We start from the raw sequence: 12,307 nt of genomic DNA, 5'->3' as shown, positions 1-12,307 counted from the left end.
ATCATGACATCCAGTGTTACCCTAAATGTTGGATTAATCTAAATGTATTCACCCATCCTTACTCTCAAATAACCTCCCAATGATTTCAGTAAGAACCCACTGGGCGCACACTGGTTGAATGAATGTTGGTTGAATCAAAGAGGAAAAGACATTGAATTGACATCTGTGCCCAGTGAGAAGCCAAGCCTAGCATGTGTCCCAAATTACTGTCTATTATCTATATAGTGCACTACTTTTGAACAGGGCCATAGGGAATGACCCATAGGGCTCTGGTAAAAAGTATTAAGTGCACCATACAAATAAGATGCACCATATAGGGAATCGGGAGTCATTTGGGCCAGTGTTGCTGTTTAGGAGGAGAAAAAAACAGACAGTGTTCAGTCTTCTTTTCTGTCAGAGAGCAGGATCAGATAGATAGGTCTCTCTCTCACACAATCTGTTGGAGCAGTTTCCTGGCATTTGATTTTGGCAGGCAGAGGTCAATATTCAATCAAAACTTTGAACTCTGATCAAATAAATGCATTCTTTTTGCCAGTAAATTTAATTAGAAACAGAAAAAGCTTTTTTTTGACCTGGTTCATTCCAAAGCTGACATATTTTGCATACCGTACCCTAATTCATGTTAAATGTTATACAATGACACAAAGTACCAGTCAAAAGTTAGGACACACCTACTCATTCCAGGGTTTTTATTTTTTGTATTTTCTACATTGTAGAAAAATAGTGAAGACATCAAAACTATGAAAAAACACCTAAGGAATCATGTAGCAACCGAAAAAAAAACTGTTAAGCAAATTCTTGAATGTAGCCACCCTTTACCTTGATGACAGCTTTGCACACTCTTGGCATTCTCTCAACCAGCTTCATGAGTTACCTGGAATGCATTTCAATTAACAGGTGTGCCTTGTTAAAAGTTAATTAATGCATTTGAGCCAATCAGTTGTGTTGTGACACGGTAGGGGTGGTATACAGAAGATAGCCCTATTTGGTAAAAGACCAAGTCCATATTATGGCAAGAACAGCTCAAATAAGCAAAGAGAAACAACAGTCCATCATTACTTTAAGACATGAAGGTCAGTCAATCTGGAACATTTCAAGAACTTTGAACGTTTCTTCAAGTGCAGTCGCAAAACCCATCAAGCGCTGTGATGAAACTGGCTCTCAACACAGGAAAGGAAGACCCAGAGATGCCTCTGCTGCAGAGGATATGTTAATTTGAGTTACCAGCCTCAACATTTGCAGCCCAAATAAATTCTTCACAGAGGTCAAGTAACAGACACATCTCAACATTGACTGGTCAGTGGAGACTGAATCAGGCCTTCATGGTCAAATTGCTGCAAAGAAAGCACTACTAAAGAACACCAATAAGAAGAACAGACTTGCTTGGGCCAAATATCACAAGCAACGGACATTCGACTGGTGGAAATCTGTCTTTTGGTCAGATGAGTCCAAATTTGAGATTTTGGTTCCAACTGCCATGTCTTTGAGAGATACAGATTAGGTGAACGGATGATCTCTGCATGTGTGGTTCCCACCGTGAAGCATGGAGGAGGAGGTGTGATGGAGCTTTTCTGGTTACAGTACCAGTGATTCATTTAGAATTCAAGGCATACTTAACCAGCATGGCTACCACAACATTCTGCAGCAATACGCCATCCTATCTGGTTTGCGCTTAGTGGGACTACCATTTGTTTTTCAAACCCAACACACTCCTGCAAGACTGTTGGAAAAGCATTCCAGGTGAAGCTGGTTGAGAGAATGCCAAGAGTGTGCAAAGCTGTGATCAAGGCAAAGGGTGACTACTTTGAAGAATCTAATTTGTTTAACACTTTTTTGGTTACTACATGATTCCACATGTGTTATTTCATAGTTTTTGATGTCTCCACTATTATTTTATAAATGTAGAAGACATTTTTTTTGTTAAACCCTTGAGTGAGTAAGTGTCCAGACTTTTGACTGGTACTGTAGATGTTTATTTATTGTATACTTTTTTTCAAGAAATCATAGAGTAATTTGACAAAACTTTTTATAAGCTTTCAAATGATATCAAACTCAACCGTTGATCTTTTCCAGTGATGAAGAAATGGATGTTTCATGATAGGCTGGGGTATGTAAAATGGGTCAACTTTGAGCACCTCTATCTCCTGAATGTTTTGGCATTCAGGTCTAAAAAGTCACTTTCTGACCACTTCTACCATGGGCAAACACATATGGAAGGTTTTGTTCAAATCAAAAAGGGGTGCTGTCAGAAAGGGATTGAAATCAAGGTCCAAATGGCACCCTAGTCCCTACATTTCTTATTGCACAGCGTAAGTGAAGGCTACAGTTACAAGACATGTAAAGGTGATGGGCATTTCCATCGAATAGGAGCATATCAAATTGGTGTCATATGAAAGCTAAGAGTCTATCTTTTTGGGAAATGAAGGCATAGAAGGCACCATTTCCAAAGAAAAAAAATTGCCTCTGAAAGCAACTTCAGCACAGTGACTAGAACACATCTGAGTACCGTGAGTAGAGCACAGTGAGTAGAGCAGTGCGTAAAGCACAGTAGTGTACTATACAGTGAGTAGAGCACAGTAGAGCACAATGAGTAGAGCACAGTAGAGTAGAGCACAGTGAGTAGAACACAGTACTGCACAATCTAATAGTACAGTACAGTGAAGAAAGGTAGAATACATTGTACTGTACTCTGCTGTGATGTCATTCTCCTCATGTTTCACAAGTTTGGACATTCATATCCATAATTATGCATTTCTGTGTGGTACAGATTAATAATGCAATTCTGTTACCATATTTCCATTATCGGATGTACAGTTGAAGTCGGAAGTTTACATACACCTTAGCCAAATACATTTAAACTCAGTTCTTCACAATTCCTGACATTTAATCGTAGTAAAAGGTCCCTGTCTTAAGTCAGTTAGGATCACCACTTTATTTTAAGAACGTGAAAGGTCAGAATAATAGTAGAGAGAATGATTTACTTCAGCTTTTATTTCTTTAATCACATTCCCAGTGGGTCAGAAGTTTACATACACTCAATTAGTATTTGGTAGCATTGCCTTTAAATTGTTTAATTTGGGTCAAAGTTTTGGGTCACCTTCCACAAGCTTCCCACAATAAGTTGGTTGAATTTTGGCCCATTCCACTTGACAGAGCTGGTGTAACTGAGTCAGGTTTGTAGGCCTCCTTGCTCGCACACACTTTTTCAGTTCTGCCCACAGATTTTCCATGGGATTGAGGTCAGGGATCTGTGATGGCCACTCCAATACCTTGACTTTGTTGTCCTAAAGCCATTTTGCTTCAATATATCCACATAATTTATTTCCTCATGATGCCATCTATTTTGTGAAGTGCACCAGTCCCTCCTGCAGCAAAGCACTCCCACAACATGATGCTGCCACCCCGTGCTTCACGGTTGGGATGGTGTTCTTCGGCTTGCAAGCCTCCCCCTTTTTCATCCAAACATAAGATGGTCATTATGGCCAAACAGATCTATTTATGGCCAAACAGTTCAACCCAGAGGGCATTTCTCCAAAAAGTACGATATTTGTCCCCATGTGCAGTTGCAAACCGTAGTCTGGCTTTTTTTATGGCGGTTTTGGAGCAGTGGCTTCTTCCTTGCTGAGCAGCCTTTCAGGTTATGTTGATATAGGGCTCGTTTTACTGTGGATATAGATACTTTTGTACCCGTTTCCTTCAGCGTCTTCACAGGGTCCTTTGCTGCTGTTCTGGGATTGATTTGCACTTTCCACACCAAAGTACATTCATCTCTAGGAGACAGAACGTGTCTCCTTCCTGAGCGGTATGACAGCTCTGTGGTCCCATGGTGTTTATACTTGTGTACTATGGTTTGTACAGATGAACGTGGTACCTTCAGGCATTTGCAAATTTCTCCCAAGGATGAACCAAACTTGTGGAGGTCTACATATTTTTTTCTGAGGTCTTGGCTGATTTGTTTTGATTTTCCCATGATGTCAAGCAAAGAGGCACTAAGTTTGAAGGTAGGCCTTGAAATACATCCACAGGTACACCTTCAATTGACTCAATTGACTGTAAATTAGCCTATCAGAAGCTTCTAAATTCATGACATAATCTTCTGGAATTTTCCAAGCTGTTTAAAAGGCACAGTCAACTTAGTGTACGTAAACTTCTGACCCACTGGAATTATGATACAGTGAGTTATAAGTGAAATAATCTTTCTGTAAACAATTGTTGGAAAGATTACTTGTGTCATGCACAAAGCAGATGTCCTAATCGACTTGCCAAAACTATAGTTTGTTAACAGGAAATTTGTGGAGTGGTTGAAAAACAAGTTTTAATGACTCCGACCTAAGTGAATGTAAACATCAACTGTAAATCCACTTCACTTACTGTAGTTCAATAACCAAAAGATACTTTTTCAAACTCATGTTGCCATGATGTTTAAAAGTTCTTTGGAAAACGCGATTGCATGATTTTACTGTAATTTCTTTACCAAAGTTTGAATCTGCACAGTTCTTCCACTAAATTTAATTTTGTACATTTTTCAGTGGAGATTGTTAAAAGTAGTTATTGTGCATAGACCTGTATGGTTTGTTAAACTTTGAAATCAATGTTTTTGTTAGCATACATTTTAAAGTGAAAAAACTGAGTCAAAGTGTAAAACCCCTTGTCATTCACTCCTGAAAAAGCCTTCAGGACTGATATCTAGCTGCACCAAAACATCTACTTATTTCAGGAATCTGTAGCACATGGCACATCATTACAGCTCTAGAACACAGTGAATACAGGTTGAAGGCTCTCTGTACATTCTGTTTGATTAAATATTATTCATCAGAATTTAGAATGCATCCACTGTACTGTACACAACTTAAATGTTACAAAAACATTTTTTTAGCATATGTTGATTTGGATGCATGAAAATAATGACATAGCTGGGAGAGGAAATGTATAGAATATGCAAATAGCTGGCACTAACACATGAACTGTGGATGGATCCCATGCCAGAAAGGACAGAACTATATAGTGCACTACTTTTGACCATAGGGATCAAATCCCTATGGGGCACTAAATAGGGTGCCATTTGGAATTCTGCACTTGTTGCTGCATAGCAGCATTCAATTATCATCCAGAACAGCCTAGCCAATCAACCATCCCAGATTTTTTTATTTCACCTTTATTTAACCAGGTAGGCCAGTTGAGAACAAGTTCTCATTTACAACTGCAACCTGGCCAAGATAAAGAAAAGCAGTGCGACAAAAACAACAACAGAGTTACACATGGGATAAAGAAAATGACAGACAATAAAATAATAGAACATCTGTATACAGTGTATGCAAATGAACTATTTACCTAGAAGGCTTAAAATCAGGAAACAATGGAACTAGCTTAAGGTACATGTACTGAGTAGCGATGAGAAATGACCAATAATGTTAGCTAGATTGCCGGTGTGCACAGCCTATACACACACACACACACATACATACATGGCATGGTTGGCACTGCCACCTAACCTAAGCCCTGGCTAGCTTCATCGAATAAACTCAACTCTATACCCCACACATCATCATGGAAACGGAACCACTATTGTGGGACAGTGGGACTCCACTTGAGGGGTCCTGGCAAGTCCTCATGAGTAACAGCTCTTGTCTGTCCCAAATGCACCACATAGGAAATAGGGTGCCACATGGGATGCAAATCAGTGTCCCAACAGACAGGGGAAAGTGAGGGGGTCATTAATTCCACTGAGGAGGATTGTGGAGAGCCACAAACCAGCTCTCTGGAAGTTTCAAGTTAGCAAACTAGTTCAAATTCTGTTATAGCAAATGTAACAACAATGTAGGCCTACTTTACAGACTACTTTCAAACTCTGCACACTAGTTTATACAGAAATGTAAATGTTTACACATTGCCACCCGCAAGCGCAACAATGTAATAAATTAATTCTCAGCATTGAGAAGGATATAAAATGTTCGTTGCATGCTTGACAACATCCTGATACTAGGAGCGGCCTACGTCACTTTACCTCGGAACAGGTGAACCAACGATGAAAAGCAGACTCGCGGAATGTTTCAGCTTTCTCAAAAAAACGATGTTGCTTCACTGTGACGGCTGTCAAACCAACCAACTGAAGTCAATGTAATTTGCGTTTGCAAAATGTTTATATTTTTTACGGCGGTATAATTCTCGTCAACGTCACCGGTGCTCTGGCAACAGGTAGCAGCTGGAAGCTACAGCCAGTAGTTTGGGAGTGGTTTGTTGGTAGCCTAAGTTTCTGATTAACTCTTTCCTTTCTGGTTACAGTAGGTATGTATTTGAACCAGCCGAACTAACCGGTTTCTAACCTGTTCTGTGGTTGCCCCACCAACTCCCCTAACCCCCACCCACATTCACGAAAGTAAAAAAGAAGAGGAAAGAAAAGGTAGAAAGAGGATTTCGCTTTTGGGAAATCTCAAATAGTCAAATGTTCCAATCAAATTGCATAGGTCCATACACCTAACAGTGATTGTGTCCTGCGAATCGTATTCCAGACAGGTGTACCAAAAGGACCAGATAGAGCACTTGAATCAGCTGGGCCAGACCGTCCAGACCCTACAGTTGCATTCTAGGGTCAGTGGCACCCCTTACCCCATTGGACTGGCACACAAAAGCAAAAGGGCTTGTGTATATGAGCTGCCACAGAATAACACATGGAGTCTACTATAGCTAGTATATGCTATGTTAGGAATCTTTTCATACATTAGCAGGGATTTTACCCTTTCATGGATAACTTGTACATGTCTGTACAAGACAACAGCACAACCTTCAATCAAACTCACTGCATTCTGTTATCCATAAACTCACCATGTATCTTTAATGCAGATCACAAGGCTCACTTACTGAAAGCATCTTTTGAGTCATGCTTTTGGAAACCAGATGGTATAACTATTTCCCTGAATGTGATATAGTTTGTGATTCATTAGCTGAGTCCTGTTGACCATAAGTCATATGCCTAGTTCTCATCTGTTTGTGATTCATAGTACATCCCAAATGGCACCCTATTCCTTATAAAGGGCACTACTTTTGAACAGAGGCCCTGGTTAAAAGTAGTGCACTGTATATGGCCCTCAAACTCAACTCTGGACCTCGAAGCCAGTTCCTCTACGTTTTTTCATTGTTCCCCTCTATTCAGTGACTGATTTAGACCTGGGACACCAGGTGCATGCAATCAGTTATCAGGTAGAACAGAACACCAGCAGGCCCTGGACCACTGGTCAGAGTTGAGTACCCCTGATATATAAGGAATAGGGTGCCATTGGGGATTCAAACCATTGAGTATTTCCCTGAGTATAACAATAATTCCTCTGTGAATCTTGGATCAAATCTCTCCTTTTCTTAAGATAAACACAACAGGGTAATGACAATGAACAAACCAAATAGTGAACATAGTGATTCCCAACCTCAGTAATCATTTCTTCAAAAAGCTGAGGGAAAAAAGCATTGACAGAGCATTGCAAGGCTTGATTACTTCTGTGCTTATCCATCAGACCTCTAATGCTTGTCTGGATGCCAGTTCTACCATGACTGAACAGCACACTCTGATGTCAGAAGTTAGTAATACCAGGTATTTTCTCTGATGTTCCCATCCAACTCACATCCTTTACAAATGGCCTCATGTAAATCATTATAAAGTCAAATAAAATACTTGCATACTATAAATGTATGTAGGATGTTATGAATGTCTACAGTGAAACTTAATCTTACCTGAGCTGTAGGGGAAGGGGCTGTAATGTCAATCGGACCAGAAGTTCGATCCAGGCTCTGCTGTTGTTCTGCTGGTGTTTCAGTTGAACCCAAAGATCCATCCAGTTCTGTTCCCACAAAGTCTGTCAACTCTGAGTGCTGGGTATCTGATATAGTCTCATGGATATCTGAGTCCTGAGACAAATGAGATAGCCCACTAGGATCCCCTGGCAGTGTTTTCGTTATCCGGCCACTTGAGATCAGCTGTTTATCTTGATCCTTGATAAGTGTAGGAGCGCTTGACTGCAACTGGGGAAGTCTGCTTGTGGGCTCAGGTGAGACATGGAGCTTTAGGGAACAGTGCTGCAACATATCACCAAGACCTTGAGCGTCTGAGGCTGAGGTGAATGAGAAACCTGGAGCTAAACTTCGCCTCTTCAGATCATGTGGCGGGATATCTCTAGTCTCGTTATTGGAGGTCTGCAGTCCCACCATGGTCTTCATGTGCTCATAATGCTTGATATCATCAATGTCGAGTGAGACCCCGAACGTGGACATCCTGAGAGTGGTGGCTCTCGCAGAGTGATCCGTGGACATGCGGACCTTCGTCACAGCACCTGACCATTGACCTTTGTTAGACATGTCCAGTGGCTCTCTGTCAGTCGTTGACAGCAAGAATGTGCGACTCTGAGTCCCAGAATTAGTGAGGTCCAGTGGGCCCTGGGTCTTCACAGAGAGCTCCCTCACATACTTGGCAGGGATATAGAAGGGTTTGGTCCTCTGGTCCTTCCGGACATGCCACCAGTAGTCGTTGGTCCTGGAGACCAGGATGTACCTGTGAACATTAGAGGCCCAGAGAGGCAATGTGAAGAATGTGTTTGGACTGTGCAATGATGCGTGTACTGTGCATGTATTGTTAAGTTCTATCATCTATATCATGTTGTCTGATCTGTTCCTTTGTAATTTTACTTTTTTACCTAAAGACTCATTTCCATTTTGTGAAATATTTTCTGGACAATAAAGATTTTCAATTCAATTACCTCTCATTGGGCTTGATGGAGACCAGAGCCCCGTCCTTGGCTGTGTACTCATACTCAAACTGCACCTGCACCATCGCCATGTTACTTTAGTTAGGCCTACAGTTACTGTAGTTAGGCCTAGTTAGCTGCTCTGCTGGCTGGAGCCTCTATGTTGAAATGCAGATGGTCACGGTTCAAAAGAGTTCATCTTGGAGCTGGAAACATTCAAAACAGTACATTTAAAATGGGCATATCTGACTTTGTGCGTCTCAAACAGCACCCTATTCTCTTTATAGTGCACTACTTTTTAACCAGGGCACATAGAGAATATGGTGGGCATTTGGGACATACACACATTAAAAACATGATGAAAACAATTTCAGATCCAGTAAACTGAGACAGGACTCCGGCCATACAGTAGTAGACATTTGGAAACCTCAACATTATCGGAGTCATTGAATTATACACATGTGTTTTAATAGGATCTCTGAGGTGGGAGTACTCAGTTACTAACGTCATAGTTGTCCTCAATCAACATGATCCACTTCTGCCTTACAGATAATCATCATAAAGAATGCAGTGACCAGTAAGGCTGTTTCTGTTTCATGATTTTAACCTGAACAATGGACAGGCAGACATCAGTAAAGGTTGTCTCCCATCGCTGTGCATAAAAATATTGCTACAGGAAGTTGCTGCCAGCAGTCACTACAGTTCAGAATGTCAAAACTTAAAGAGCTCTATAGACTCACAACACAGAGCCCACAGAACAGGAAGCCTGTAGCCCAGCACCAACCTGGGTTGATGATGCACAGCTCACTCCATTGTCAAGCTGCAATCTCAGTTTGCCATATAAGGCCTCCAGAAACACAGGGAGAACTTCCGAAAACAAAGGACTCAATTCCTTCTTCTAATTTCAGTAGTGACATCATTGACAACCAGGACCAATAACTGGTCAGAAGTCCAAGTCTATTCCCTCTCCATACTAACCCATTCAAAGTGAGTGGACCAACTGATCTGTCAACATGACAGTTGTTTTTTTGTTGTCAACTGACATAATGCTTAGTTCAATTGTTCTAGTAAGAGTGCATTTTAAATATTTTCTTTAGGAAAGGGTAACTTTTTGAACTTGATATAGCCTACAGTAACAATCCAACCCTAAATTATAAGGAGTCGGATAGGGGTGGACTAGTATCCGAAAGGTTGCAAGATCGAATCCCCGAGCTGACAAGGTTCAAATCTGTTGTTCTGCCCCTGAACAAGGCACTGTTCCTAAACCGTCATTGAAAATAAGAATTTGTTCTTAACTGACTTGCCTAGTTAAATAAAGGTAAAATAGTGCATGGAAAACAGAAGTTAAACATGATTTCATCCACACTAAAGGGGAGACTAGCAGAAGTTAAACATGATTTCATCCACACTAAAGGGGAGACTAGCAGAAGTTAAACATGATTTAATCCCCACTAAGGGGGTCTAGCAGAAGTTAAACATGATTTAATCCCCACTAAGGGGGTCTAGCAGAAGTTAACCATGATTTAATCCCCACTAAAGTGACCAAACAGAAGTTAAACATGATTTAATCCCCACTAAAGGGGACTAGCAGAAGTTAACTATGATTTCCCCCTTAGTGGGACTAGCAAAGGTTAAACATGATTTAATCCACACTAAAGGGGCCTAGTAGAAATTAAACATGATTTAATCCCCACTAAAGTGACCAAGCAGAAGTTAAACATGATTTAATCCCCACTAAGGAGGCCTAGCAAAAATTTAACATGATTTAATCCACACTAAAGGGGTTTAGCAGTAGTTAAACATGCTTTAATACACACTAAGGGGGCCTAGCATGAGTTAAACATGCTTTAATACACACTAAGGGGGCCTAGCATGAGTTAAACATGCTTTAATCCCCACTAAGGGGGCCTAGCATGAGTTAAACATGCTTTAATACACACTAAGGGGGCCTAGCATGAGTTAAACATGATTTAATCCCCACTAAGGGGGCCTAGCATGAGTTAAACATGATTTAATCCACACTAAGGGGGTTTAGCAGAAGTTAAACACGCTTTAATCCCCACTAAGGGGGCCTAGCATGAGTTAAACATGATTTAATCCACACTAAAGGGGTTTAGCAGAAGTTAAACATGATTTAATCCACACTAAAGGGGGACCAGCATAAAATAAACATGATTTAATCCACACTAAAGGGGGACTAGCAGAAATTAAACATGATTTCATCCCCAGTAAGGGGGACTAGAATACATTAAACATGATGTAATACACACTAAGGGGGTCTAGCAGAAGTGTTGTTCAAAAATAATAATAATAATAATGCACATTAACAGTACATCAAACTTTTACAATAAAACTAATGTAATTCAAGGCTTGACAATACAGTAGGTATTCATACCTGGAGGTGGGCATACAGCCAGAAGACTTGTACAAACTCTGTCCTCTACTCTCTGAATGTTCAGTGGATCCCAGACGTTAGAGTAAGTTTAATACATCTACCATTTGCATTAATTCCCATCATATTACACCTGGTAAATATTTCTCTTTTAGCATCTATTTTCCATCACATTACAGTTCACTTGTCCAAGAAAGTTTTGAGCTCCTGTAGTGTCGGTTATAAAGCCTAGTTGTCTACCACGGGGCTGTGTGTGTGTGCACAGGTTTCAACTTGCCTGACTGCCTCTGTATCATTTCCTGTTCTACTGACTGTGTAAAGGAACAACACTGAGAGAATGGAGACTGGGGGACAGGAACACACACACAGAGAGCTATGAAAAATGGGAGTTACTCAATATATAGTTCTATTCAGTCCCTCATGAAACATCATCTGGTTCTCCTAGGAGTCTGTGACCAAACTGACTGTTACTCCCTTTAGAACTACAGTGGGGAATATTATCTGGTCATAGGCTAACAGCCATATGAAATTGATAAATTACAAACAAATGTGTGTGTGTCTCCTATGGGCCCTGGTCAAAAGTAATACACTATATAGGGAATTAGGTACTGTTTGGGATGCAGTAATTGTCAATAAGTGTTGTCAATAAATACCCTCTAGCCTACATGCCAGTGTGAGTTTCTGCTGGTTTAGCATTATATGGCAGTTGGCCAAAAAGGGGAAGCAAACACTGGTATCAAGATTATTTCAGATCTTGGTTTTGTTAGGAATCACATTTGTTTAGCCTCAGAATATTTTCATCTGGCCTCTAAAGAAAAGCAAGTCAGTAAATTGTACAGTAAAACCATGCCTCGCCCATTCTCTATAGGAGTGTTTCCCAACAGCACACGCTATTGTTGTAGTCCCGGACAAGCACACCTGATTCAACTTGTCAAATAATCATCAAGACCTTGAGTTTTTTTTGTTACCTTTATTTAACTAGGCAAGTCAGTTAAGAACAAATTATTATTTTCAATGATGGCCTAGGAACAGTGGGTTAACTGCCTTGTTTGGGGGCAGAGCGACAGCTCCGTGATTCGATCTTGCAACCTTTCGGTTACTAGTCCAACACCACTAGGCTACCTGCCACCCCAGTTGAATCAGGTGATTTGTCAGGGGCAACAACAAAAATGTGTGCTGTTGGGAA

At 40.7% G+C, this 12,307-nt stretch overlaps 1 protein-coding gene across 4 annotated transcripts in view; it reads right to left on the bottom strand.

Moving 5' to 3' along the window:
* The window catches only part of LOC109900078 (rho GTPase-activating protein 27-like), a 51,274-nt gene extending 39,897 nt beyond the window's left edge, over positions 1-11,377 (bottom strand). For 3 of the 4 annotated variants that reach the window (XM_031835217.1, XM_031835218.1, XM_031835219.1), the window contains exons 1-3: positions 11,125-11,376; positions 8,742-8,935; positions 7,723-8,536 (exon numbers count right to left, since the gene is read on the bottom strand). In XM_031835217.1, the coding sequence (XP_031691077.1) occupies positions 7,723-8,536; positions 8,742-8,821 (894 nt within the window). In that variant the 5' untranslated portion in view covers positions 8,822-8,935; positions 11,125-11,376. Of the gene's footprint in view, positions 1-7,722; positions 8,537-8,741; positions 8,936-11,124 lie in introns of all 4 variants that reach the window. The other variant, XM_020495800.2, reaches the window with a different exon arrangement.
* Positions 11,378-12,307: the final 930 nt, after the last annotated feature.

This window comes from Oncorhynchus kisutch, linkage group LG11, assembly GCF_002021735.2.
Source record: "Oncorhynchus kisutch isolate 150728-3 linkage group LG11, Okis_V2, whole genome shotgun sequence".
Lineage (NCBI taxonomy): Eukaryota > Metazoa > Chordata > Actinopteri > Salmoniformes > Salmonidae > Oncorhynchus > Oncorhynchus kisutch.
This window is presented reverse-complemented; position numbering and strand designations above follow the sequence as displayed.